At 47.5% G+C, this 27,316-nt stretch overlaps 1 protein-coding gene across 2 annotated transcripts in view; it reads left to right on the top strand.

The window, feature by feature from the left end:
- The window catches only part of BBS4 (Bardet-Biedl syndrome 4), a 37,487-nt gene that overhangs the window by 2,191 nt on the left and 7,980 nt on the right, over positions 1–27,316 (top strand). The window contains exons 3-14 of one of the 2 annotated variants that reach the window (XM_042824330.1): positions 12,360–12,439; positions 15,890–15,953; positions 16,697–16,808; positions 17,424–17,496; positions 19,326–19,379; positions 20,573–20,700; positions 22,378–22,432; positions 23,150–23,218; positions 24,097–24,249; positions 24,363–24,534; positions 24,729–24,798; positions 27,173–27,314. In XM_042824330.1, the coding sequence (XP_042680264.1) occupies positions 12,360–12,439; positions 15,890–15,953; positions 16,697–16,808; positions 17,424–17,496; positions 19,326–19,379; positions 20,573–20,700; positions 22,378–22,432; positions 23,150–23,218; positions 24,097–24,249; positions 24,363–24,534; positions 24,729–24,798; positions 27,173–27,314 (1,172 nt within the window). The remainder of the gene's footprint in view (positions 1–12,359; positions 12,440–15,889; positions 15,954–16,696; positions 16,809–17,423; positions 17,497–19,325; positions 19,380–20,572; positions 20,701–22,377; positions 22,433–23,149; positions 23,219–24,096; positions 24,250–24,362; positions 24,535–24,728; positions 24,799–27,172; positions 27,315–27,316) is intronic. The other variant, XM_042824331.1, reaches the window with a different exon arrangement.

Genomic DNA, 27,316 nt, shown 5'->3' with positions numbered 1-27,316 from the left:
TCTGGGAGGGCGAGATGAGACAGTTGTGACTTTCTTAACAGGAGCATTTTGCAGATCTTGCTGTTTGATGAAGCATTACTTGCTCGTCGCTGTTGTTGAGGAGCTTTCTGTCATAATTTGGCATTTTGCATTGCAAGCCTGAAACCGAGCTGGATGCTTTTTTAATGCCACCAGCACTTGCTGGGGTTTTAAGGCTGCGTGGAAGAATTGCTCTGTCCCCTTCACCACCCGATGTTCCTCCACCATCCTTGATTTGGCATCAGTGTTCATACAGCTGTGTGCCAGAGGGGAACAGCTAGTAAATGGAATACAGTTCTTAGTGTCCCTGGGTCTCCCTGGAGTGCCAGTGTGATTCTTTGGTCAGAAGTAACAATGACAAAGACAAAAAAAGAAATCTAGCTTGGAACTTGTGTAATTCTGTCAGCATGCCAAGGTGAACACGGGCATCTCCAGTACGTGGGGCAGCCGTGGCATTTCTGAAATGAAAGGGTTTGGGGACCTTTGCCATTAAGTATTTGACTGCACTGCCTTCTGTGCAGTGGGCAAAAGCTGGTCTGAGCTGCTGGTTAATCCCTGGGAAATGAGGGCAGCAGCAAGATCTGCCATAGGGAGTGATGTAACAGTGTCCTGTGCCTGTAAGTGTGCTGCTGGGGCTGTGTCAGAAAGGAGGAGAAACAGTGAATAAAAGCAATGCCGTGTGTTCTGTGGGGAGTTTGGCTTCTCTAACCTGTGGCTGGTTTTTTTTTCTTTTTTTTCTTTTTTTTTTTTTTAAGAAGAATATTTCTAGGGTTTCTTGTTGAAGTCTCTCTTCCTACATCACGCCTTGAAGGAGCCAGGCAGATCTGTGTCTGTTGTTTTTGTGCAGAAGAGTGCTGCTAAATTTACTCTAAACTGACATTTCGGAGCACTGAATGGTAATTTTCTTTGCAGCAATTTGCCTTTTTAACTTGCACTGCATTTTCAGGTGGGATGCAAGAGAGATTCTGAAGCCAGCATGAGCACAAGCGAGTTGGTGAGATACAAAGTCGCTGTGATGTGGCAGCGTGTGGCCCTCTGCAAAAGGTTTGGTGCAGATTGAGTTTGTGCCTGAGCAGAGCACGTGTTACAAAACCACTGACAGCACTGTACGCAAACGGGGCACAGTGTGGCTGCTGGAGTCCTAACCGGAATTGTCACCGTGGGGAATCCAGGCCGGTGCAGCTGCCTGTGTTTGCACTAGGTAGCAGAGAGGGCTGAAATAGCTGCTTCTGAAAACGGCTCGGATTTGCAAGAAGTAATTTGAGTGACGAACTGCAGACATGTGTTTGGTCTCTCGGTGCAAGGATTGAAGGCAAACCCCTGCGAGTGCCTTGCCGTGGCACTTGGGGACGGTCGTTACTCAGCGAGTGACACACTGATAGCTGAGACCATTCATTGTTTTGTCCTTTACCCCCCGCGGAGAGAGCCGCTCAGAAAGGCAATTCCTTTTGTTGCTACATCAAGATCGTAGCTCTCCCTCTGTTGATATTTTGTCCCCAAGCAGTGGGTCAGGGAATAAAGGGAGCTGTGTTCCCTGAAGCAGTGCGGAGTTAGCATCAGCCTGCCGAGGTGGGGTTTGAATCTCCTGGCTGCATTTTAAATTCATCGGGTATTTTCCAAAAGGCTTTACTGGTTTGGATTGAACTGGTCTGGATGTGTCTCCCATCCTTCCTCTTTCCTTTTGCCACGCAGGCAGCCAAGTCTGCTTGCACTGATAGCGCTGTGGTGGAGAAAGCTCTTTTGTATGGCTGATCTGTTGGGGGATGTCGCTTGAATTTATCTCATTGTGTCATGGAAAATTCTATTTAGAAAGGCAGTTCTGGGCTCTTGTGTTAGCTTAGTAATGGTTCAGGGTTGAGTGGGGCAATTTTTAATGCGTTTGGATTTCTACACAGATCTTAGGTTTTGTGAGATACGGTGGTGGCTTTTTCATAGTGAGATAAAAGGAATAAGTAGAAAGGTCGAATATAATAAACACACAGCAGCAAAATAGAGTGTGCTTGGGGTCACTGGAATAACAGGGGCCCTTCAGGCTGTGAAGAAGGAGGATCCCAAATGGCTGCCACCCACCTCTGTGCTCACCCAGGGCACGGGCAGGTCGGTAATTTCCACAGAATCACAGAATTGTAGGGGTTGGAAGGGACCTCCAGAGATCATCGAGTCCAACCCCCCTGCCAAAGCAGGTTCCCTACAGCAGGTCGCACAGGTCGGCATCCAGGCAGGTCTTGAACATCTCCGGAGAGGGAGACTCCACCACCTCCCTGGGCAGCCTGTTCCAGTGCTCCGTCCCAATTTCCACAGAGAAGCTGTTCCCTTTGTGAGCTGCAAAGGCATTGGCAGGGATTGGGTGTTCTTCCCTGACCTGCGCAGCGGGATGGTTTTTGGATGTGTGGCAGGTATGATTTTTCTGGTTTACAGGAAGGAATTCTGATTAGCTGTGACCTTTGGCCAAGCGCTTCGGCTTCGTTTTTTCTCATTTGTCAGCCAGTGCATCGCTTTAATCCTAAGTGAAGCTTACGTGAGTGCTGCAGGTTTCCAGTTTGCGATGCGTTTGGAGGCGCGAAGTGCAAACTGCTGTTTGAATGCATCCGTGGCGCTGCGCTGCTGGGGATGGCGGGGCGGAGCAGAGGGGAGGAGCGCCGTGTGCCCCGCTCAGCTCTGCCTGCGGGCCGTTTCTGCGGCTCATCGCTTCGCATCACAGCGCTTCTGCACAGCCCGCAGCTCTACGGCTGCTGCAGGGCTCGGGAAGCTTCGTCTCCTTTGCTGTCCTAGGTGGGTTCCTCTTCTGTCTTGTGTAATTACAGTGTCACCAGCCGGGATGTGTAGTGGGCCTCCAAAAGGGAGGAGGTGAGTCATAGAATGGCTTGGGTTGGAAGGGACCTCAGAGCTCACCCGGTTCTGACCGCGTGCAGCTCTGATGTTACTGCAGAGGAAGGTGCTGACCCACAGTTAAAGCGGTGGTGAGGTGGGCTTCTCACTGGTAACACACGGGTGCTCAGGGTCCCTCTGTAAGTGACAGCCAGGTTTGATTTAGACCTGGCTGTTGGGAGTAAATCAGCAGAGGTGGGAAGCGTGTGTTTTGAAGCTGTGGTTTCAGCCCGTTCCTTTGTGCTCTTTTACCACTCAGAAAACCAAGGTGTGGACAGGTGACAAAGATGCTGCGTTTCTGCATCTCTCCAGTGTAGTTTCTGTTGTTTCACTGGATTTTGGAATATTCTCAAGTGATGTTTATTATTCTTGTCCAGCTGAATCCCACAGCAGCATTCTGTTCAAGCACTGATAGTGCTGTCCTTTTCCTGTAGGTCCTCATCCTTGAGGATGAAGATAAAGGCAGCGGGTTCCAACAACAAATAATTGCAGGTGCCACTTCCATGGGCAGTAGAACTCCCTTTGCCTGGTACTGACTCTTGTTGGGAAGTGCTCACGGTGCTCTCAAAGTGTGACTGTTGGTTAAGAAGTAACTATAGCGTGTGCAGAAATAGACAGAAGTCTTCAATGAGCTGTGCTGTGGATGCATCTTGCTTTGTCCCCAGGCAGCTGACACAGATAGCTGCTGGGCATCCCTCCTGCTCCTGCCTGCGTGCTGAGGGCAGGCCGTGGCGGTCCCTGATGAGCAGGCATTGCGCACTGCTGGCTGGGCAGTTCCAAATTCCTGATGGGTTTTCTTGAATCAATATCAATGCATTCCCTGAGCCAGCTTCAGAGCTGCCTTTGAACTGCTCAGAATGAAACTACCCGAGGAATCCAGATAAAAGATTAAGGATACTTCTGACTGTGTCAGAAAGGAAGGACCTCAGTGGAAGCGTTGTGTGTGTGGGGAACAAATGCATTTCCAGGTGTCTGATGTACTGGATTGCTCCTGTTTGCCCATGTGCACACCAGCTTTTGGCGTCTGTTTCAACCTTCAAACTTGGTGTAAGAAAATGATTTCTAAATAATACAGATTAGGTGGCAATGTCATCATTGTTCTGTATGAAGATATGGTATTTTTCTCTTTACAAATGGGTAGCACTGCTGCAGGTATTTTGTTCATTATGTGCCACAGGAGGTTTTTATTTTGAAGAAAGGCGATTGATCATTTTTTGGGTAATTAAATTGTATATAACATTTCGCTTCATCCCTTTGGCCTCAGACCAGCAGCTCAGGAACCCCTGCATCGTAAAGAACTGCAGGCGCTGCAGTTGGAATGTGCTGGTGCAGCTCTGCCCTCTTGTGTGTGCACATTAATGTCTGCGAGAGCACATGGGGGGCCCTGGGATGCAGCACAGTGGGGGTGTTGTTCTCTCAAGGCCGTGACACGTGGAGCAAGCCTGCTCCAAACTTAGGCAGTGAAAGGAAGCACCAGCTCTTGTAGCAAGCGGGTACCACTGGAGTGTCTTTTGCTGATTTGGTAATTAAGAAATATGCAACACTGGGTTAGGGGAAGCAGGTGGGGGAGGTACAGCTGCAGCATGCTTCTTATAGAACCACAGCATTGTGCAATGGCTTGGGTTGAGAAGCACCTCAAGCTGAGATCAGGCTGCCCAGCACCCATCCAGCCTGGCCTTAAATACTTCCAGGGTTGGGCATCCACAGCGCCCTACCACTGAGCTTCCTTTAAAAGCCCTTGGTGCTAGGCAGTGCCTTCTGTATTTTAAAGCCATTGTGTGCCCGAGGTACTGCTTATGGAGGAAATGGCAGCTCCTAGTGGGAGTCTCTAGGAATTACAGCAGCAACAAACAGTTCAGACACCTCGGACATGGAGCTCCAAGTCAGAGCAGGTCCCCTATTTGCTAAGTGGGAAGTTGCATCTGATGCCACTCCTCTGCCCTCTCCTGTATCAGGATGAGGGGAATCACCCCAGGGACACGTCTTCCTCTCCAATACATCTGCACAGCCCAAGCCGTAACTTGGATGCCTTAATTTTCAGATGCCTAAGTTGTGGGAGGTGCATCATGCTCGAGAATGGCAGAATTGATGTGTGTGCAACCTCAGTCTTCCGTCACGTTATTGCATGCTGGCTTTTGCCCAGCTCTCTGACATCATCTGTTGCAGGAGTGATGGCACCCACTGATAAAGGAGCGGCTCAGTGAGAATTTAAAGTAATAAAAACCTCCTTCATGTAGGACACAGCCAGGATTTGTGTTTGTCTTCAGCACAGATGAATTCCCTGATGCTGTAAGGTGCTTCTGTGTCGTACTCCCTGTGTTAGATGTTAAAGACTCACAGGACAGTGTTTGTAATGCTCATTGCCAACAAGAGGCGAGAGGAGGAAGTCGGAAGCGAATAAAATTTTGGGCATACAGATGATGAAGGGCTTGCTTCTGTGGGTGATGAGCTGTGTGCACCATGACACCTCGGTGTCTGGGGCATCTCTGTGTGTGTTGTGAGTGTGGGGAAATAGCGGTGCTGTGGTGGGGCTGCCTTTGGGCAGCTCAGCTCGGTGCTTTGTCCAGCAGCAGTGAGCTTTTGTGTCTCATAAGCATCCTCTGTGCCTTAACAAAGAGACCCGGGTGCTGCAGAAATCCTGCTGTATAAACACTGTTGGTTCACACTGTGTAGTGACTTTTGATTTCATACAGCACCTAGCTTTGATTTATTCACCCTGTTTAGGCTGAGGCAGGGCATCTGCTGAAAACACCCGTGTGTCCCTGTAGCTGTAGGTGCACACGTGCAATTAAAGATGAGACAAACAGTGAGGAAAACTGACCGTGGAGGCAGCGTTTACTCTGGGCTGCACATCAGAACATCATCCTGAGCAGCATGTGTGCAAAGCTGCGTTCGGAACCGGGCTCTTGTGGCAGGAAGCAGCGTGCTGTCACGCACCCGGCTGCAAAGCATGCTTTGTTTGCAGGGATGAAATGAGGACAGGATCTTCTGCTCGCTGCTGAGTGGGATGTTCCAGAGGCTGTCAGGACTGCACTGCGCTGCTCTTCCTTAATTTTGTTTTACTTTCAATGAGGAAAGCTGCTTCTTACGAAAGCCTTATACCAATTTAAGTTTCAATTTCCATGCAAAACACCTCGTGCTGTAGATGGAAAAAGCCAGAGCACACATATTTAAGCCAGAGGGAGGATTAGACTGGAAATCCTGAAAGCACTGATTGCTGCCGTGCTCCTGATACAGGAGTTAATGAGAAGCTGGTCATGCAGGTTACTTTGGGAGCAACTGCAGCCAGCATTACTTCTTTTGTGGGGGAAATCTCTCCCGTCCCTGCTAACATCTCCAGCCTCCCCTGCTATGGATAGGGCATTTTGTTCTGTGCTCTGTGCCTCTTATTGAGGAGCAGCACTGCCAAGCACCACCCAAAGGCAGCCTGCTCCTTGCCTCCCGGGGTGCTGGCACAAGGCCCCCAGCAGGATGAAAGCTTTTCAGGGGAGGAAACAGGAGAGGGCTGTGCCAGAGGTTCGAGTCCTCCAGCATCTCCAGGTGTAGAACCCAGTCCTCAGGGACACAAGACCTGTTGTCAGATCAGCCTCTTTTTGTCCAGATGAGCTTGAGTTTAAAAGAAAACATGGCAAAAACTGTTTGAGTCCCCTGGTTTTCTCCTTGCAGCGTGTGTTGCTGCTCAGCAGTCAGCACTGCTGGTCAGAACTGATTTGTGCAGAGGACACAGGCTTTTTATGAGTTTTGGTTGGGAGGTACGTGCGCGTTACTTGATTTCACCACAAGGTTGCTTGCTGTTTTGGGTTGGAATCGTCTGTTGTGCCGTGACGATCAGGCTGGTGTATTTATGGCTGCTCTCAACCGTTCTAAAGGCATCAGCACTGCAGAGCACTGCCTCACCAGCTTCATGCTGCTCCCCGTATCCAAACTGCTTCTGCCACTGGCAGCATCATTGTGGCTCCGGGAAGCCCACGGTGCCCACAGACGTGTATTTACTTCTATATGTTCCCCACTGTAAGATGCCTGTAGTGAATAACCAGTGCAGCTGGTGTCTTGTGAAGAGGAACGTTTTATCTGGAGCAACTCAGAGCTTGAAACGTCATCCAACAGAAAGTGCACGGAAGTAGGAGCTGGAGCTCTTTGCAATTGCTGTGGTGTGAACTAGCAACGGGAAATGCCTTTTATTTATTTTTCTTCCTAGTGTATAAATCACCTCCAAGACCGAATTTTCAGCTCTTCAGTATGACTGTGGCTGATGTTCCTGCAGGGGGAGGTGGAGAGTCAGAAATGTCGCCTTTTTGTTCAGCCCCGCTGCTATTAGTACCCGGTCGTCAGATCGCAGCCGTGAGTTATGGCTTTCCTGACAGCATCGGGATTGTGTCTGATGAGTTTTATTAACCCCAGCTGACTGTAAATAACGAGGAACCGCACGGGTCTGTCATTTGATTTAAAGGTGTTCCAGCAGCAATTTGCAAAAGGGAAACAGAGGATTCAACAGGAACGGCGTGCGATGCCAGGAGAGGGTTGCAGAAGGCTCTCTCCGTGTTTCTGTCGTGCGTGTTGCATTTTGCAGGTATTTGTGTGCACAGACACCTGCAGCCTCACATACGAGTGTCACTCGGTGCAAACAGCCGCCCTTGGGCCGTGATTTTCTGAGCCATTTTCATCGTTCCTGAGCTCACGGTGCATTTGATCTGCATTTATGCTGGTTTCAAACTGCAGAGCTGGGCTGGGTGTGGGAAGGGCAACGTTCCTCTATTAGTTTCAACTCAAAGCTGTAATGTATTTTCCATCACCAGGAGCTCAATTGAAGCATTTGGGTGCCTGAGAGAGGAGGAGGATTTCTTACTGCATGTGTCTGTGCACCAGCCCAGCGAGGAATCTGTAGGGTGCTTCACTGCTATCAAAGCAGTCTGTTCTTAAATGTAAAGTCCTTCACTGAGGGCTTCCTTTCTCTCTTATTTCTATCTTACTTTGGAAAATGCAGTTCCATGGCAGCGGTGCGTTGATTCACAGTAGCTGTTTGGGTTTGTTCCTTTCTATTTTAGTATTATTTTTCCTTGAAGATGATCATCACCTCTCTCCCACCAGTTTTCACCCTTTGCCTCACACTGGCAGCCTGTGCTGCTCAAGGCAAAAGGGAGAAGTGCGCAGCTGGTTTCCTCTCTGCCTTTCCCTTCCTATCAGCATTTAATTAAACACAGTTGTGAAAACACCGAGCTTCATTTTGGATTGCAACCACAGCCATCCCCAGCAGCAAGCCTTCCCGAACTCAGAGTGACTGTAACCCTGGTAATGGTGTCAGCCAGGGCCTCGAGGAGGCTGAGCTGGGAGTTGAGGGATGCTGTAGAATGGGAAATGAACCTCGAATCAACGAGCTCAATCCTGCTTGTGGATGTTAGTGCCAGCCTTGCCCTCTCTGATGAGGGGAGATAACACTGCTCTCTCTGTAGCCAAGCTTCCTCTTGGCTTCTTTCCGTGAGCAAGGTGTACTTGACTACATTTTTTTTCCTGCTAGTAGCAAAATGCTACATTAGTAAGAGACGTGGGGCGTTGCATCTGTGCTTATTTGGTTTGGAAGTAGCTGCGTACTTTCTCAAGGCTGGAGGGTTTGGCTTCACAGCATCTAGGTTTTGGGAGTGGCAGAGTCAGGACAGAGTAGGGCAGTCTTACCACATCCCTGGTGCTGACTGCACTGTACCAGACAGTGACACATGTGGTAAGTGTGTAATCAAATACTCCTTAAAATCACTTTTCGGAAGTTCTGCCCTCTCCTTGCTTGGTGTGTTGCCTGGGCAGGAGGTTATTATGCATTTTGGCAGGGCAGCAGTCCCTTCCCTCTGGAACACAGTAGGAATCTACGGATTTCTTTGTTTGAGCTCTTACCCCCTCTCTGCACTGCAACAATTTCAAAGCCTTTCATGAAATCCGAAGACCTCTCTTTGATTGTTCATATCTAAGCTATAATTACCCAATTTCAAGGTACCATTTCATAGGGGGGTTCTCGCAAGAGAGAATAACTCTGATTTGATTTCTTTCCAGTCCTTTGAGAAAATCCATAACAGGATGAATCTAGTGAAGAGTGATGATAGCGCAGCACTGATACAAACCTGATGATCTTCCCCAGGTTCTGTGGGGGTTTCCGCTCCAGCAACTTCCTTAAGGCTGCCCTGTCAGAAAGAAAAATCGCGTTGTTGGCAGTGGGTTGTGCAATCAATCACTGGCCACCGAGAGAGGGGGGATCAGATGGATTCTCAGTGGAAACAACTGCAGAGGAGCTGGCACAGCCGTTCACCCAGGTACTTAGTTGTGTTTGGTGCCTGGCTCCCAGTCACCATTGCTTAATGAGACTAGGCTGTTGTAATGCCAGAAAACAGAGGTAGGTAGGTAATTACATAAGTTATAAATCCTTCTCACTTACCAACTTCTTGGATTATTGTGTTTTCTTTGTCTGGCCTGAGAGCAGGTTGATATTCAGAAAATGCATTATTTCACCACTAGAATGATCTAAACCACTGCTTTCCTAACCTGTAGTCCCTGCTGGGCCAGGGCTATGCAAGAAGTGGCAAAGAATAGTATGCTTCTGTGTGCTCTGCAGCAGTTACACACGAGGAACTTGTGAAGGTCCATATATTGGAAGAGGTGGAAAATTGCTTTGCAGACAGCCTGAGGGATGTGATGAACACACTCAGCTCCTCCTGCTCGAGCCCAAGCTCCTGACCTCCCTCTGTACAGAAAGCTTCTGAGTGGCTGTTTGTGTGCCAGTGCCTAATTAGGGTAAGATTGCGAATGGCCGCGTGCCCTGTGGAGCAGCCGCTGTTCCCCATCATCCCTGCTGGGAGACTGAGGGGCGCTGCCTCTGCGTCTTTCTCTGCTGCTGCTTGGGGGATGCTGCAGCTGTGTGACGTGTGTCACCTGGTTTTGTTTGTAGGTGTTTCATGGGTAACTGTTAAGCTTGAAAAAGTGCAAAGATAGTAGGACTGGCAAAGGTTGAATTGGGTCCTTTCAGAAAGGCACATGATGTCTTCTCTTCCTCCCAAGCAGGGGGGGGGGACTGTCCTCAGAGAATGCAGTGACCCCTTGTGGTGGGACAGTCCTTGTCTGCTGGCTGGGGGGCAAAGGTGATGGAGATAAATGAAACAGAAGCATTTCACTGCTTTTGTGGTGCAACAGGAATTCAGATTGAGCTGGCTGTGGCTCTGCAGAGATCTGTCAACAAATGGCATTAATTCTTTGCACCTCTGAAAAGAATACAAAGCCCAGCTACCAGTGCTTTGCTGCCCACAGCCCCTTCTGGGGGGATAAGACAGATTCTAACGTTGAGTCATGTATCAATTTCCTCATAGTTTTTGTCCTTCCACTCTTCTGTGTCCTCCGTGGCATTCACACCAGCTTTGGTTCGTAATGTTTCTCTTAGATTTCTTCAGAGGAAGGGTCAAAGCGTTGCTGTTTTCTTCTTTGAATAGGCTCAGGGACTCGACCTTCAGATTACTTGTATCTCCAGAGTAATGTAGGCACCTTTTCAGAAAGACATTGGAGTTTTTTATTTGTCTCTTTTTTTTTTTTTTGTTTTTTTCTTTTTTTCCCCCGATTTGTCTTGGGGGAAAAAGAAAAAAGGAGGCTGATGTATTCTCAGTCAGGTGTGTTGCTATTTCCAAATGAGTTTTACGAGAGGAAAAACTCCGTGTGTTTTCCCAGCTCCACGTGGTTCTCCTTGGAGACAGCAAATTGCCGGGGGAAGCAGAACTGTTTCATCTCTGCAGATGTGGGTGCCGTTCACTTCTGTATCTCATGGTGGTTTTTGCTTTCTCTTGATGTACCTCCAGCACAGCTCCTCAGCTGGGCTCTGCAGATGGTGTTTGTAAAATGTCTGCGCCCGTTTTATCCTTTTCTTTCCATTTCTGCATCGTTTCTCAGCAGCAGGACGGTAGCAAAAAGGAACGACAAGCACAGAAGACAGCTCTGTGGCTCTGCCTGTCTGTGCTGTGGGCACTGGGGAGCAGGCCTGGGCCCTCTGGGTTTTCTGTCTATTGCAAGAGTTAATGGTGCTCTGTTTCTTTTTAACCTCTTGGCAAGACCTGCACTGTGCCAGGTTTCGGGCTGGAGACTAACAGGGTATGTATGTCTGCAGGGCCTTTGAACGTTCTCCATTTGAAACAGATTTCATTGTAGTGATAAAGGATGTTGTAATTTGAAGCCATGACAGTAGGTGCAAATGGATAAAGCGTACTTTAATTTTGACTGGAATCAAAATCTTTATAATTAAATAGAGCTTATGATGTCTGCTTTGAAGTCCGTGCTTACAGAGGGGGGTCGGAGCAGGTTCTGTGTGCTCCCATGGTTGGTACCACGCGGTGCAGGAGGATCCCGACCTGTGCTGCAGGCAGGCAGTGGGCGCTGTGTGCCTTTGGGAATGCCACCTCCTGCTCTGAGCTGCTGGGAGCTCAGCCTGCAGCTCCTTGCACAGCACTGTGGGTCTGCGTGCTGCTGTGGTCGGGTGGCCCTGCCAGCCCTGTGGCCACAGCTCCTGCAGCAATCTTTGCCTCATGTTGCCTTCTGCACTGGTGTCATAATATTGACTTGCAAACACCGAGCTTTTTTTGCCAGTTGCTATGGTTACCTTGCAGCCACCAGCATCTGAGCTGTAGAAGCGAGTAGGAAGCAATACATTCTGAGCCTTAATGAAATGCACAGCAGTGTGTTAAACTTCTAAACCCAATGTAAGTATTACTAAGCAACATCTGGCCGTGCTGGGCCATAATTACTGCTGCAAGCTCCTTATGGCTGAAATACTGGAGTGAGAGTTATGCTGTTCCACTGCATCAGATGCATCTTTCTGCCAATAGCCTCAGCTGCCTCAGTGATGTTTCATAGTCACTTCACAGTTTCAAAGAACTGAGTTTGACCTCTCAAAGTTACTCACGCCTTGCGAATGGCAGCATCTCCAACATCTCTTCTTGTGTGTGTGCTGCCAGTTTCCTCCTCATTCTCTCCTAGAAACTGATTTTCAAGGAGTTTGGTTCTTCTGCCTCAGCTCCAAAGTACCAATGTAACTCATACCCCTCAAGCTGCTGCTTGTGTACCAGTTTGGAACCAATCTCATCAAATCAGCATGAGTGTTGAATTGAAATTAGTCAACGTGCTGCTGCTTGGTGCAATTGGCTCCCATAACTGCCCCAGGAGGAGCGGATGCCTTGAGCCTTTAGAGGTGGTAGATTTTTGTTTTCAGCTGAGGGCCCTGATGTCTCTGTCTCATGCAGTGCATTTTACCCATCAGTTTGAGAAATGGAATGCAGCTGGGCGCTGGTTGTGTGTCCAGACTGCAGGCTTCAAGTCAGGATATCAGTTGTGCTGACGGGTGCAATTGCTGTTTTCAAATTAGTTGCATTGCACTTGCAGACCAGGCAGTTCAGAATTGCTCTCATTCTCTGCTGATTAATCTGATTTTGTGTGTTCTGCTAATATTGTACCTGCAGTGCCGGAGATACCCATGCTAGAGAGGAGGAACTGGTTCATCTATCTGCTGTACGTTCGCAGAGAGTACGACGAGTGCAAGGTAGGAGTTGCTTCTGAGACTTTGCACTGGAAAGGATTTTTACTGCTGTTAGGAAATGGCAGTTTTCATGCCAAGACAGAGCCAGCTGTGCTGTGATGGGTGTCCCAGGTCACCTGGTGAGCCAACAAAGGGCCCTAGGGTTCTCTCCTTTCCCATTAATCTGTATGTCTTCAAAATAACATCTGTATTTTGAACTAAGGCTGTCCTAACCACCCCCTCTCCTTACTTCTCTTGGACTAAGGTGACTAAGAGAGAAACAGCTCAGACAAGGCTTTAATTTTCTTCATTCCTCAGCTGTGCTCAGAATTCATATGTGCATTTCTCTAGAGCTGTCCACGAGCTGTTGATGATAGGTTTGGAAGCGGTAAGAATGAAAGATCTGCAAACTTTCCTTGTTCCAGGAGGTGAGTGGTGTCCTCCAAACTGATTATAAGGCAGCTCTAGTGCAAGTCTCTCAAGGGTACATTTCTATCAACTCTAAAATACATCTTGGCTATCCTAGAATGAAATTCCTCCATTTTGCATGGTACTGCACTGCACCCTTTGATTTCTCCTAGGTTTAGGGTGTAGCTTGAATGGAGTTGTTTGATTTGGGATTGCAGCAATAAATGGGCCATGGAAATGGTGAAATTATTAAAAGTTGTGTTTTCCTGACAAGAACACAAGGCATTGAAGGTGATGTGCCAGTGGGTGGGAGGAGGGTGTAGGAGTGGTCTGTTTGTTTTCCTAATGTGCAAAGTAGATCTGAACATACTTTTTTCCTCCTGAAACACTAGGATTGGCCAGGACTTGTCCCTGTCTCTGTTGGAAAGCTCTTGGGGCTGCTTAAGAAAGTGGTAGGCCAGAAGAAAAGCATTTAGCTTAATTAATGAAGCTGGAAGGCTGCATCATCAGCAGAGCCATTTCCTCTCAGATCTTGGTTTAAATAGCTGTAAACAAAAGCTGGATTGGTAATCTAAATAGGAAGTTGCTGTCCTTTTCTGTTTCTGTTTGGTCCCCTGTTTTGTATGTGTACTGTTGCCATGATGGGATGTAAGACTGTGGCATGCAAAAAAAAGTGTCCAGCTCAGGGGAGCAGGGAAAACAGCCATGTGGATGCTCCAAAGGGAACACTGCCTTCTCCAAGTCTCTATCAGTCACCAAAGGAAGCAAAATATGGGGAAAAATGGAGGTTTTGGCACCAGACCACAGCTGGCTGGGTCACCTTCCATCCCTCTGCCCAGACACGATGCACGCGTGCTCGGAGGCCTGGATTTGTCCCAGAGAAGTTCAGAACATGCTGGATCTTTCTGCGCTCTTCAGAGGTGGCTGTGTCCCAAAGGCAGTCTGCTCTTGGATGTGCTGAGCTGCCCTCTGGGGCCTCCAGCTCTCACTGCTGTTCTGTGGGTCGCAGATCTGAGCAGGACGCCCAAGGTGCTTTTGTGCGTGCGCAGCGCTAATATCTTCAAGAGCTAAGGAAGTCTTGTCAGCTCCAATGCCTGACGTTGCTGTAAACTTACAACTCCAAAACAGTTTGGGCGTTCACTCGGGTCTGTTAGTTTTCTTTTAAGACTCAGGTAAGAAATGAGTGATCTGTGTTAATTTTTTACTGTTAGTCCCTTTTTTCCATTCACTGCTTTCAGAGGCATCATCTCTAGCTCCCCTGTTTGCCAGTGATGTAAAGCACCTAGGAAATAGTGTTTGTTTGCTAGCATCGTCTCCCCAGAATCTAAAGGGTTGCATTGGTTTTAACCCTTACAGTGCCACTCTGTGTGCTCTGGTGTTGCCAAACTTCTGACAAACTTCTTTTGCTGCTTATTACAGTGGCACATTGATAACGGGCTGCTTGATTCTGCTGCCCAGCAAGATGCAAAGCAGATATCCTCCAGGATGAGGATACAGCACCCCTTGCTATGCAGTCGGGGATGCAGGGTTTGTGGGGTGATGTTGGAGAGTGTGGGGACCGGCCCTGCTGAGCAGTCATCACTCAGCTTCACATGCAAAGCTAATGAGCCGTGTGTTCTGCTCACAGCCTCAGTTCTTCCTCCTAGCTGTATTTTTTACAACAGACATAATCTTCTGTTATGAGTGAGGGAAAGATTATTAAAATTACCAGATGCTTTTAATTAATTAAAATCGCTCATGCTGGTTGGTCTCCTGCCAACGCATCTGAATTCTGACAGCCGGTTAAATAAAGCTGGGAGGAAACGCTGGGATTACAGATCATCCTTCTCAGCTTCAGGCCTTTTGCTGTGGGATTTTTAGGGTTTGAAGAATTAATCAGCTCCCTCTGGAAGGTAGCTCTCTATTGCCCTCTCTTGCTCTGAGAGACTGCGTTTGTGCTGATGGAGCAGTGTAGTCTGTCTGCCTTCAGGAGATGCCCGCTTGCGTCCAAGCCGAGTGTCTGATAGCAGAGTGCTTGGTGAAGACCAGAATGCAGGCGTGTGGAGGGCTCTGGCTAGGAGATGGGTAGGTGCAGACCCCAAGGGAAAAGCACCTGGCTGCTTCTTTCTTTTCCTTCCTCTGTTTAATTCTTTTTTTATGACGGAGGCTGCTCAGTAATAACTCTCCTTGCCTTCGCCCTGCTTTTCTTCTATGTGCTGCATTTGAGGTTCAGTTTCCCTTCTTGTTTTCAGAGGCAGGGGATGGAGGTACAGAGCACGCTCTTGGCGCAAGTGCCATATGAACAGCAGGCTATTGCTAGCCTGGGAATCCTTTCCCCCTTTGTCTCTTCTACACTGGAGCTCAGAGAGGAGGCTCAGAGAGCAGAAGCAGTGTGTTTGCTTTGTGGTACCAGTTTGCATCCTCCCAGAAATCACTTTTTTGGGGCTTCTTTTACAATTTCAGATCACGTGTGACTGTGGAATAGAGCCAGACTACACCTAAACTGTCAGCTTTATAGATGCAGACAACAAGAATTTACATTTTCATCAGTTTTCTTCCCTTCTTTTCCCATGCTCTCTTCTTTAGTTCATTCAGCTTCCATTAATTCAGCTACAGTTGCTCCAGTTCAATTTATTTCTTCACAAAGGGCTTAGAGTAGGTGCTGTTATCAGCAGAGGATGCTTCATAGATTTCTTGCAGTGTTTTCCCCAGGTGATATGTAATTATCTGTAGCAGTAGGAATGAGCAGACAAATACTGCCAGGCCTGCAGTGTTGTTGGCACTGTGCTCTTCTCAAGCTCTGACCAGTTTGCACTCTTCACGTGTGCTCTTGTTGTCCCAAACACAGTCCTGTGTCTTTGTTATTTGTGTGGTTGCAGTTTCTGCAACTGAAACAAAATCCCTTTCACTAGCTTTGTTAAAATGTTGGAAGTTTACCAATTTTGTACTGTTTTCTCACAGTATATTGCAAAAACTAGCTGCAAATTCTATCTTAAAGCTGGTTTTTCCAAACACAAGGTTAGATTAATCAGTGTTTCAGAGACTGAGGTTACATTTGCCATATACATTTGCACTTCTTTGTTTCAGGCTGTCATCAAAGAGCAGCTCCAGGAGTCCCATGGGAGGTGTGAATATGCTGTCTACGTTCAAGGTGCGGCACACGTGAGGCCTCTGAAAGGCTTCCTTTGGCTAAAGCCAGTTAATTGTGATACAAGATAGAGAGAGCACTTGGGGACAAATGGAAGGAACAATTATAAAATTCCTGTGTAAATATGTCTGGCCCTTTTTGTAATGGAGAGATTAGATTTTCTGTTTTCTCTGCATTGGTGAGTTTGTCATCAGCTCCTCCTCGGGCTGTGGGCTCTTGGCCATCGATGCACTGCTCTTCCATTGGGTTGTGTTTTGCTGTGTGCTGTGCAATGTGTTACAGACGTTTGTTTTCTGCTAAAGCAATGTCCTTGGGTGACTCATCTTACTCTATGAGCATCTTCCACTTCCTGTCCACCCTCTGTCCTCCCAGGGGCGTCCCCAGAACTTGGCCTTGCAGTTCAGAGGGCTGTGTGTCTTCTCAGCAGTTGCCTGGGGTGGGAGAAAAGGGAGAATTTTTGTCCAAGGACATATTGCAGCCTGTAGAATTAGGAGGAGAGCGATCCAGACTGCATCTTAACGAACAGTTGGCCAGGGTTTTAAGATGCCTGAACCATAGAGAACAGAAATGTTTCCAAGCAAGCGTGAGTCCTATGTGTGCGTTTTCCTTCTGCCTCAAGTTGCTGCGAGAGGGGAAGGACCAAATGGGCATTGTTGTAATGTATCTGTACTCCCTGTTCTTTCCCTGCTGTCAAAGACACTTCTGCTGATAATGGGCTGATTTGCCTGGTGTATGTTTTCTTACAGCTTTGATATTTCGCTTGGAGGGGAAAATTCAAGAATCTCTTGAACTGTTTCAGACATGTTCCATTCTGAACCCTCGAAGTGCTGACAACCTGAAGCAGGTGGCGCGATCGCTGTGAGTGGTGTTTGATTGTTTCACTTTGATGTGCCACCCAGGGCCTTCCACGTTCTGTTCTTCTCCCAGGCATCAAGCAGAATCACTGGCTGCTTAATTCCAAGCATGCTTCCTCCTCATCAACACTTGAGTTGCTTTCCAGGAGCGTGGGCCACCCTTTAAAGCACAATCTCTGTAATCTGCCTGGCTGCTATTGTTGTATTTTATTTGATTTTTTTCATTTGTGCTTTAAGCAAGATAAATAGCACACCAATTTCCAGAGCTAAAGGTGCTGCCTGGAGCTGTGTAAACTTGCCCTGCAGACCCCTTTCTGTGTCTGAGTGTCCTGTTTGCTTTTGATCACCTGTGTTTTCCCTTTGAGACAAAGGCAGATGACGGAGCTTGCGGATTCATTCCTTGCATCTCCAGTCACGTAACGGAGCGCAGAATTGATGACCTTGGCTCTGAAAGGGAGCAGTGCTGACTTATTGCTCAGACTACAAAATTCTCAGGGTTTTCTCACTCCAGTCTCTGGAGAACTAGCAAATAGCATCATTTCTCAGTGGCAGAGGTGGCGGTGGTCACACAGCAGGGTTTCAAAGCAAGAAAAAAGCAGAAATGGAATTGCTTTCACAGGTTTCTTCTGGGGAAACACAAGGCTGCCATTGAGGTGTACAACGAAGCAGCTAAACTTGATGAAAAGGACTGGGTAAGTATTTTGTTGCTTTGCAGGTTGCTGCACAGTGCAGATGGTTCTCCATTTTTCTGAAAACAGCTGCGGATGCATTCCAGGCAGAGATAAGCTGATGTTGCCTGCAGTGTGAGCAGAGGAGGAGCTGCAGGGCCAAGAGGCATCACCTTTTAGCATGGGCTCTTGAGCACTCAGGCTCTGCACCCTCTGGTTTGAGGGTTTCAGCCTGCAGATTTCAACCTACACATCCCACACCTTGTCCTGGGGCACAAACAGACGATCAAGCAACATGTTTGAACCTTGCTATCAGTATTAACATAGCCATTTATAGTATAAAGAGCTGAATTACCTTCAGGAAGGGATGGAAAATGCTTCCCTCCCTTAACATTATACACTCAGCATTAGAACTTACTTTAGTAATTGGGAATCCTTTCATAATGCAAAAAATGAAAAAATTACCCTCAAGTTAGCTAAGAGTTACTTCTTATCTACCAAGCATTACCTGCTTTGAAAAAAATGTAGGCTGATAACTACAGGAGCAATAATTAAATTAGCTCTTTCAGGAGGGAAAAAAAACCATGAAGGAAGAACACTGCAGAGTGTTCAGTGTGTGTGACAGGTGATGAGAAGAGAGGGGACGTAGCTTCAGTTAGTTGTGGACAGCCTTTTGCAGGTGACTTTTGCCCGCAGAAGTGTTGTTTCTGAGACAGGCTTGCGAGGTGTGATCTTATTTCTTAAGACATCAGGCTCTTGCTGACTTCTGGTGCTCAGCAGGTCTACAACTGAGGCTGGCTACAAGGATACATTATTCTTCTTGTCAACTCATCCTGTGCCAGTCAACTTGGAAACCTTGCCATGGATTTTCTGTGAAGTCTGTCTTCTCTTAGCTGGCCTGGCTGCCTGCAGTATGTGCTTGGCATGGCTATAGCTTTATTCACAGCTGCAGCAGGCAGCCTTCAGGGGGAGTTTTGATCAGTTATTTCCTGCAGCTGGCTCGGACTGGCAGTAGGGCCAGCCTGTGCTCTTCCCTTGTGCTGTTCTGTTCTACAAGCCGCAGTAACAGGGAGCGGCTCTTTGATTCCTTACTGCTCTCCACAGATGGAGAGACTGCACTGAGGCGAGTGTTCTGCATGGATTAATGGGTAAATAAGAGAGTTTCCTATCAAAGGTCAAGTCTGTCTAAACTGGTGAAGCTTACCAGAATAGAAACGAGGAATTGTGGACCCTGCTTTTCAGCTCCCCAGGACGTGCCAGGGTGAGGAAGATGACAAGTAGCTTGGCAGTGACACTGCTGGCAATGAATTAGAGGCGTGATGGTTCCCTGAAGTGTCACCAGCGTGTTTAAGATGCCAAAGTGATCTTCCAAATGTGTTGCAAACACGTTTTAACTGCCTGCGATCCTGGATTTCAGCCCTTCTGCTCCTTGACTTCTGTTTCTTGGGTTGGAAGGGACCTTAAAGATCATTTGTTCAGCCGAATGCCGTGTTGTGCAGATCTCTGTGAGTGTACAGGTAGGGAGGAGCCACCTATCAGGGCAGCAGGCGTCAGCTTCACAGATCTCACTGGGAAATGAGTCAGAAAGCAGCCTTTCCTCCTTGCTCTCCAAAGAGACCTCCGTCACTCTGTGCTTCAGCCTTAGTGGGCTGTAGACTTGTGTGTGCCATCACATGTAAGCTCTGTGGGTTCCTGAAGCAGCTGGATTTCATAGGTTTATTTGAACGACAAAGCCAGCTTGTGGGCAGGTACAGAGGTCCCCCTGTCTGGGCGGCCGATGACTGTTGTCAGGGGTAGGTTATGTAGTGCATCTCAAACCTCATCCTGATTTGGTTTTGTGTTGTTTCGTACAGGAGATCAGCCACAACCTGGGTGTGTGCTACATGTACCTGAAACATTTCAACAAGGTAATGCAAGTGCTCATCTTACCGACCTCACAAATGGGAGACAGGGCTTCCAGAAATGTCACTCTGGTAGTTTTGAGGTGGATCCTTTGCAACTGTTGGTGTCAAGGAAGCTTTTTGCTTCAGTATTCGTCTCTGGAATCAAAAGATCATGAGCTGTGTCTGTTCTTGTCTGTGTGTTGAATTACTGAGTCAGCTGAAAAACTGTGAGCTTGGGTGAGAGTGAACCTGAGCTTAGCCTTGTAGCTGGTCAGGAGGCATTTTCTGAAGTAGGGCTTTTCAGAGAGTGTTTTTAAAGAGAGTGTTCAAGGAACCTCAAAGAGCTGCTTCAAACTAGATGGAAAACCAGCAGTGCTCCACAAAGAGCTGCCTCTGTTTCAGAGCCTTTTAAAACCAGAGTTGTAAATGTAAATGCTGCTTGTTTCGTGAGCTGTGGCAATACCAGTTCCATCTTCTGGAAGCAAGACAAGTGTGATGGTTGAGACCCCAACTTCTTCACCAGCATGTAGCTCAAACTGCTGCATCTTATGCAGAATTTCTTTGATCTGAAGGAGCACTTGCTGCCCCGTGTCTCTGGCAGGACTCAGTGGGCTATGGAGTTTGTGTCTTGGAGGTGAAGCAGACTCCCCTTTCCCTGCCCTCCATGTGCAGGATTTATTTCAGTGTTTGAAGCTGGTTTTTGCACCAAGCCTGGAGTAAAAGACACAGAGAGGCCTAGCTGGAGTGTGGGCAGTGCTGCTCATGCTTTGTAACCAGTAAAGAACTTGGAGTGGAGTTTTGGTCCCTCGGCTGAGGTGATTGATTCCTCTGGCTGATCTGGCAATCCGTGCTTGCTGTTGGAGTAAGCACTGTAGTGAGGAATAAAATGTAAGATACCTGGGTATTAACCTAGCAAATCTGAGGCTTCCCTCTTCCAACTTCAAACACGGGAACTCTGGTCTTCTCTTCCTTGGGAGGTCACTGCCTCTCCTCCTGGCTCCAAGTATGCCACTTAGTTTTTTCTGTCCCAGAAAGCAGCTGGTTCCTGATGCAGAACTTGTTTCAACACTTAGCTGGGTAGAGTTTGCTAGCAGGGCTCTCTGAGCTCAGGGGGTGTTAGCTGTTCCCTTTCCCTAGCTGCTATGGATTGCTTTTGGGCTGTTGCTTTGCTCTGTAATCACTGACTATGTTTTTATTCTCTGTGGTTGTGTGTTTAGGCACGAGACCAGCTAAACAATGCCCTGGAGATGAACAGACATGATCTGACTTACATGATGCTGGGAAAAATTCACCTCTTGGAGGGGGAGACTGAGAAAGCCATTGAAGTCTATAAGAAAGCAATAGAGTAAGAATGTATACATATATATATACACACACCTTTTATTTTATTATTATTTTTTTTTTCTATCTGTCCATGTGCCAGCAGGAATTTGATGGTGTCCTAGATTTGAATTGAGGGCACAATTAAAAAGTTAATGGGGGTTCTAGTCTCTGTGCAAAGCAAGCACTTTCTGAGCTCTTCAGCTGTCTCTGCTCTCAGCTGTAGTCCTCCTCCTGCTGACAGCGTGTCAGGGAAGAAGGGAGCTGCTTGAAGGTCTGCCAAGAAAAAGTGGAAAACAAATGGGCAGAAATGCCTGGGAGCAAACACGTCTCAAGCTGACTTCATAAATCCCAAAGGCTTATCTACCGAAGAAATTTCACCCCAGCTGTCTCTGTAACCCTGTCTGTCTCTCAAAAATCAATTGTTGGGTTTTGCATGCTGTTTTTACTTAGAGTGATTTGCGTTTGAAGGAGAGTGAGTAGGCAGAAAGGAGATGGGCTGGTACACGGTGAGTTTCTCCCAGCCTGTCACCATTTCTCAGTACTGATCTGTCTTGTTTTAGGGCATTCCTGAGTGCCTGATTTAGCAGTGCTTTTCAAATGTGGGCAGAACACTAAAGGAAAGCAGGAGCATGCCAGAAGCCAGAGGAGGATCTACAGTTTGTACTGGCTGTTCTCGTACGCTGTTTCCTTACACACCTGCTTTTGGCTGCTGTCTGACAGTATGTTGGGTTGAGTAGATGTTTGAACTAATCTAGAATGTTCATTACGTAAACAATCCTTGCTAAGCATCTTACCAGCTTTATATTGGTTACCGTGGTGCCCCTTTCCTTCCCTTTTCTTATCTGCCCATGACATTTTGCCTGCTGTTAGCAGCTGCTCTCTGGGTACGTACCAGCAGGCACAGCTTTTGCTCAGGTTGAGATTGATTAAGGTTTGATAGCAGGGTAAGTGAGGCCACAAACGTATGGTGACCTTTTATACTTTTTTGTTATTGTTGTCCTTTGCAGCCTATTTATTTAATCCAAACCATCTGGGAGTGGGGCTGCATTTAGAAGCATTCACAGCATTGCCTCAAACTAGCAATGAGGGTTTGGGAGTTGCTTGCAGTAATTGAAAATGCTAAGGATCTGTTTCTCTCAAGCCTTGCTGTGCTGAACAGCGGCGTGTATCATCAGAGATGTGTTAAGCACCAGGGTGGTGCCTGTCTGAGCACCGTGAGTTGCAGTGCAGCACAAGGCTGTGGTGAGCAGGGAGCAGCTTGGAATCTTATGGCAGGGTGAATTGCCAGTGTGGTGATGAACGTGTAGAATCCATCAGAAGCACTGAGGATTGCCTCTCCCACGTGGCCCAAGAAGCTGGCAGTGGATTTACAGGATGGTTTATGAGGGACAGTGGGAAATCCCATTTTCTATTTCCAGGTCACTGATGCAGGCTCGCTGTGGAGATTAATAAAGCCACGTTATCTTATTGTGCCACCAGGTCTTTTTCACAGAGCTACCTTCACTTCCCATTAGCATCCATAAGGCATTTTGGAAGCTTAGATGTACTGTTGGTCTCTGTGATGGTAACTGCTGTAGTGTTTGGGTTTAATGGTTAATTTCCTGGTGTACTACTAGTGTAATGTAGCAAAGTGATTCTGTTTTTACCTTGTTCTAGAGGGGCCAATAAACAGTGCAGCTCTCTGGCTTTTGTATTTCAGATTTTCTCCAGAAAATACAGAGCTCCTTACGAAACTGGGGTTAATTTACTTGCAGGTACTGAAAACTGCTAACTAGTTATTGTATGAACTTATTTATTTAAAAAATGATGAGTTAATTTCTGTCTTGTCCTCAGCTGACTTGCACACACTTCTGTATTTCACACGACAGTTTGCTTTTCCGTGTCTTCCTTTTTCCTTTTGCTGCTAACAGCAAGTTGATTTCCTGGATGTGAGCCAGAGCAGGAATTCTGTTTGGCAGCTGCCTTCATTCTGTTATAAATCCTCCAAGTACAGTCATTACCTTGCTGCTGGAGCTGTGGTCCAGCAAGTTAATCTGCTACAAAAGCAGCCATGAAATGGTTAGCACCACTGCACCATAGAGGAAAAGAAGGGAGACTTCTTTCCATGTGAGGAGTGCCAGGGGCCCTTGGGGGCACTGTGGTGAGGATTTGCAATTTGTTTTATGGCAGAGGCAAAGGAGCAGAGGAACATCGACTTGAGTTCACCGTATAGAAATGTCAGAGCACAGACAGTGCAGAAACCTTTGTTTTGCTCAGAACAGTGAATCCTGCTCAGCAAAATCCATGGTTAGCATTTGTTTAGTGCATTACTTAACGACACACACACCTTCTTGTTTGGTAATCAGAAGCACTGTAAAATTCACTTTTCTGAGTCCTTGTTTTAATTGAACCAGGAATTCTGGTGTCCAGAAAGTGTGTTCTCTTTCTGAAGCCCTTATTGCTGCACTTCTCATCCTTGCTTCTTTTCCCAGCTTGGCGATTACCAGAAGGCTTTTGAACACCTTGGAAAGGCGCTCACTTATGACCAGGGCAACTACAAGGTATCAGGAGTGGAAATGAACCGCTGTAGTGTCTTCCCATCTGCTGTTAGTCTGTCTGTGCTTCCAGCTGTTGAATACAGGTGTGACTTTTCCTTGGCTCTGGTCTGGAAAGCCGAGCTTGGCATCTAGGTATCATTGCTGGCTGTGAAAGTGTTTCCCTTTTTGGACATGCTGCTGTATTTCTCTGTGCCTCCTTCTCCTCCTGTAGGATGTTAGCAATGTATAGAGTGGAAACGTGTGGTTGACAGCTGAATACAAGCCAAATGCTATTGTGAAAACACCTTTACACTTACAAGTTTTACTTGTCACTGTAGTGTACTATAAATCGCTCAGCCAGCTTAGTGTGGTTTAAATATAGTGTGTTGCAATCGCTTGCCTTCCCCTCCATGCATATTTCCATTAATTTGCAGTATCATCCAGTCAGTGTGAACTAGGCTAGCTTTGCTTGCTTGCTTTTTTTTTCTTTTTTTTTTTTAAACTCTCCTGTTAAGTTACACCAGCCCCATTTCTGTCTTTACTTGGTGAAATGGAACGGAGTGCATAGATCTTCTCACAGACTCAGGCTCCAAAGGCACCCTGCAGCCCACAACATACCCTGCTACATACCATACCGTACTGAGCACCTTCTCACACTGTAGTGTTTCTGAGGCACTTATGATTGGGATAAGGCAAGAAGTGGGCCTGAGTCCTTCCTTGCCCTGACTTCACTTTGTGCTCAGAGATTCTAGAGCCCCAGGCTGTTGATCTTGGCAGCTCCCAGAAGGAAACATGTGGAAGAGCTCCTCTTGAGATGGCTTTAGTTTAGGAGCTCTGTCCCCTTGCCTTCTTGTTGTGCTTGGGGAAGCGCACGCCCTCAGCTGGTCTCTCTCCTCCTGAAGGCTACGTTGGCAGCTGGCAGCATGATGCAGGCCCACGGAGATTATGACGTTGCCCTGTCCAAATACAGGGCAGTGGCCAGCAGCTTGCCTGAAAGCCCTCCCCTGTGGAACAACATTGGGATGTGCTTCTTTGGCAAGAAGAAATACGTCGCTGTGAGTGTGCTTTCCTTTCTCCTTTCACCTGTCTGAACCAAGAGCCCTGCTGGGGCAGATGGGAGGTCTCTCTGGGTGCACTGCTGTGCAGCACACCTCTTCCTTTGCTGCAGGCTATCAGTTGCTTGAAGCGGGCGAACTACCTGGCTCCTTTTGACTGGAAGATTCTGTACAATTTGGGCTTAGTCCACCTCACAATGCAGCAGTACGCATCTGCTTTCCACTTCCTCAGTGCTGCCATCAACTTCCAGCCCAAGATGGGAGAGCTGTATATGCTCCTTGCAGGTAATGAAGTACTGTTGCCAGGCTCTGGTGTGTAGCCAGCCTGGGAGATCAGTGTGTTTCAGAGGGAAAGCTTGGGCTGAAGTAAACAAGTATTGGACACAAGTTGTACTTGTGAACAAATGACATTGAGTATTATCCTAAAAGTGAAGTCCTTATGAAGCATCACACCTTCTATATGTTTTCCTTTGGTACAGTTGCTCTGACAAACCTTGAAGACATTGAGAATGCAAAACGTTCCTATGAGCAAGCTGTGGCATTGGACAAGTAAGTCTTAATCATACTGGTCAGTTGATCACGTTGCTTTTCCTTCCTGTACCTGATTTCCTTCACGTGCTTTATCCCTCCCTCCTCTGACTCTTAAGTTTGCACCAAGGAAACATTTTTGTTCCAGAAGCAGTGCAAAGCAGCTTTAAAACCTTCTTTTTTCATTCAGTTCTGAGAAATGAAAGAAAATTTGGGACCAAACCAAAGCTGGTTTTTATTTTACTGTTTATTTAGTGAGTCAAGAGATGATGGCTTTGAATTCCAGTCTTTCTTCCTGGGAATATGGAGCAGATTGAGTAAACCATTCATCCCAGAATATTTTGTAACTGAGCTCGAGCACTGCACAGAGCACCGAGAGACTTCTGGGATAAAGCCTTTCTGAACTGGGCAGAGGGAAGATTTTAGCTGGAAAAAATGGGAGGAAGAAACCAATACAAAGCATATAAAAGGGAGTGTGGTGCAGCCCTTCCTCCTCTGTTTTACAAGCAATGTCAGTATTGGGAATCTAGCTATTAAGGTCAGAGCACCTGCTTTAGAAATGTTAAAATGAGCCTTTCAGTATTAAAGATGGTTATTGCCATTGTTTCAAGCAGAAGAAAAACAGTGTTGTCTCAAATCTATGAATAGTTTTGGCTGCCTGTGTCTGGTTTTTCTTTTGTTTTACCTTTCATGTTTTACCTTTCAGATATTAACTATTAGGTGATCCTCCTCCCCAGCTTATGCAAATATTGGCATGCTTTTGGAGCAGCCAGCACAGTGCTCCTGAGCCCAGCAGTTTGTATGCTGGCAGCAGAGCTGCAGGGCAGGCTCTTTCCATCTGCAGTCACCATGAGGTGGCATGTATTGGTGTGTTTAAAGGAATACTGCTCCCTGTTCCCCTCCAGCCTAGTCCACACCAGGCTTAATTCTGGAACTAAAGGGTTCTGGAAGTTTCCAAGCCCATTAAAACAAGCTTCAGGTTTCAGAAATTAGCATTGGACGCCGTAGTGCAGTTCTCTTTGTAAATACTCTGAGATTTTTGTTGAGAATTGCATGGCTTGCATGCAGGACAGAGCATCCATCTGGTTCTGAGGTTCTGCATGAGTTTTATGTGTCGACGCAATTGCAGAGTAGATCTAAATGTTGCTTCTGCATCCATTCTAAATGTCAGTACGTCTGAGCAGCCTCAGAGAAACTGAACCTGTACGAGCCATCGTCAGACATTTGCAAATGCATTGCAGTGTGAGAGCATTTTGCAGTTATGCATCAACCCTTCCTACCAAAATTACTGACCAATGTCCAGTCGACTTCTCTGCCTGGCTTTCCTGGTCAGACTTTCGTGCCTAGCAGGGGGTGCAGGATCTGAAGATTGCTCAGACAAAGTTGTGGGTTTCTGCCCTTTGATCAGAGAGAAGGAATAGAAATGTAGCTCCACTACTTTGCCTAAGGATTTGGCAGAAGCAAGATGCTACAGCTTCAGTTTTACTGGGAAAATCAAACCCAATCAAAGCAAAAATGAACCCCAGCTGCTAGTGGCTGCTGGGAGGAACATCCAGAGACTGTAAGGCCTCGTTCAGCTGACGTGCCTTGCATTTCCCACAGTTACTTAATGGCTGAATCCCTGTCCCCACAGGCTTCCTTCCCTGGCAGGTCAGGAACTGCCTGGCCCGGATGTGTTTTTATTGCAGGATCAGTGTTCCAATTTCTCCGCTAAAGGAAATCCAATGGTTATGAATGCTATCAGGTTTCTCTAATGGTCTCTTCCTTGCAGCCCCATCATATAACTTAGTGAGGATGGATGGCCCTGGCCTGCAGATGACACTTGCTGTTTATTGAGCGGTAGCAGCCTGCTCTCCTGCGCCTTTCCCCAAGGAGGCGCGGTGCCAGGGACCTGCACGGCTCCAGCTGTCCCAGCCGTGCTCCAGGAGAGGGCAGCAGTCCCTCGTGTTTCTTGAGCAAAACGCACAAAGCGCCCCTTACTCTCCTGTGTGCAGAGATGCACGTCTGCGCCTCGGTCTGGCCACAGGCGGCCTCTGCTTTTCCAGGGCTGAGCCTGGGTGAGAGAGCAGGAGCTCCTGGGGCAGAGCCCGCCTTGCATTTTTCTGTGTCAGACAGTACCTGTGCGTTCTGCTTCTCTGGATGTTCCCCTACGGCAGCACGCACACTTTTACATTTTACTGGGGAGGGAGTGAGAGGAGGCAGGGAAAATGAATTGTAAACAGTGTGTTCTGTAGTGTGTCAGCCTGTGGAATACCATCAGTGAGGTGCTCCTGCTGAGCTGACCCACCCCGAGCGCTCTCCCACCAACCAGCAGAACTGTGGGTAACCCGAGGTAACCAGCACAGAGATCACCTCTCCTCCCACAGTGATCACAAACGTGCTGTGTGTGCTGCAGGTGCAATCCCCTCGTCAACCTGAACTATGCCGTGCTGCTGTATAACCACGGCGACAAGCAGGGGGCCCTCTGCCAGTACCAGGAGATGGAGAAGAAGGTCGTTGCACTGAAGGAGAGCAGCACTCTGGATTTTGACCCCGAGGT

Source organism: Centrocercus urophasianus, unplaced genomic scaffold (genome assembly GCF_019232065.1).
Source record: "Centrocercus urophasianus isolate 14NV4802_14NV808 unplaced genomic scaffold, USGS_Curo_1.0 seq_23, whole genome shotgun sequence".
NCBI lineage: Eukaryota > Metazoa > Chordata > Aves > Galliformes > Phasianidae > Centrocercus > Centrocercus urophasianus.
The sequence above is the reverse complement of the archived record's forward strand: the minus strand, read 5'-3'. Positions and strand labels throughout refer to the sequence as shown.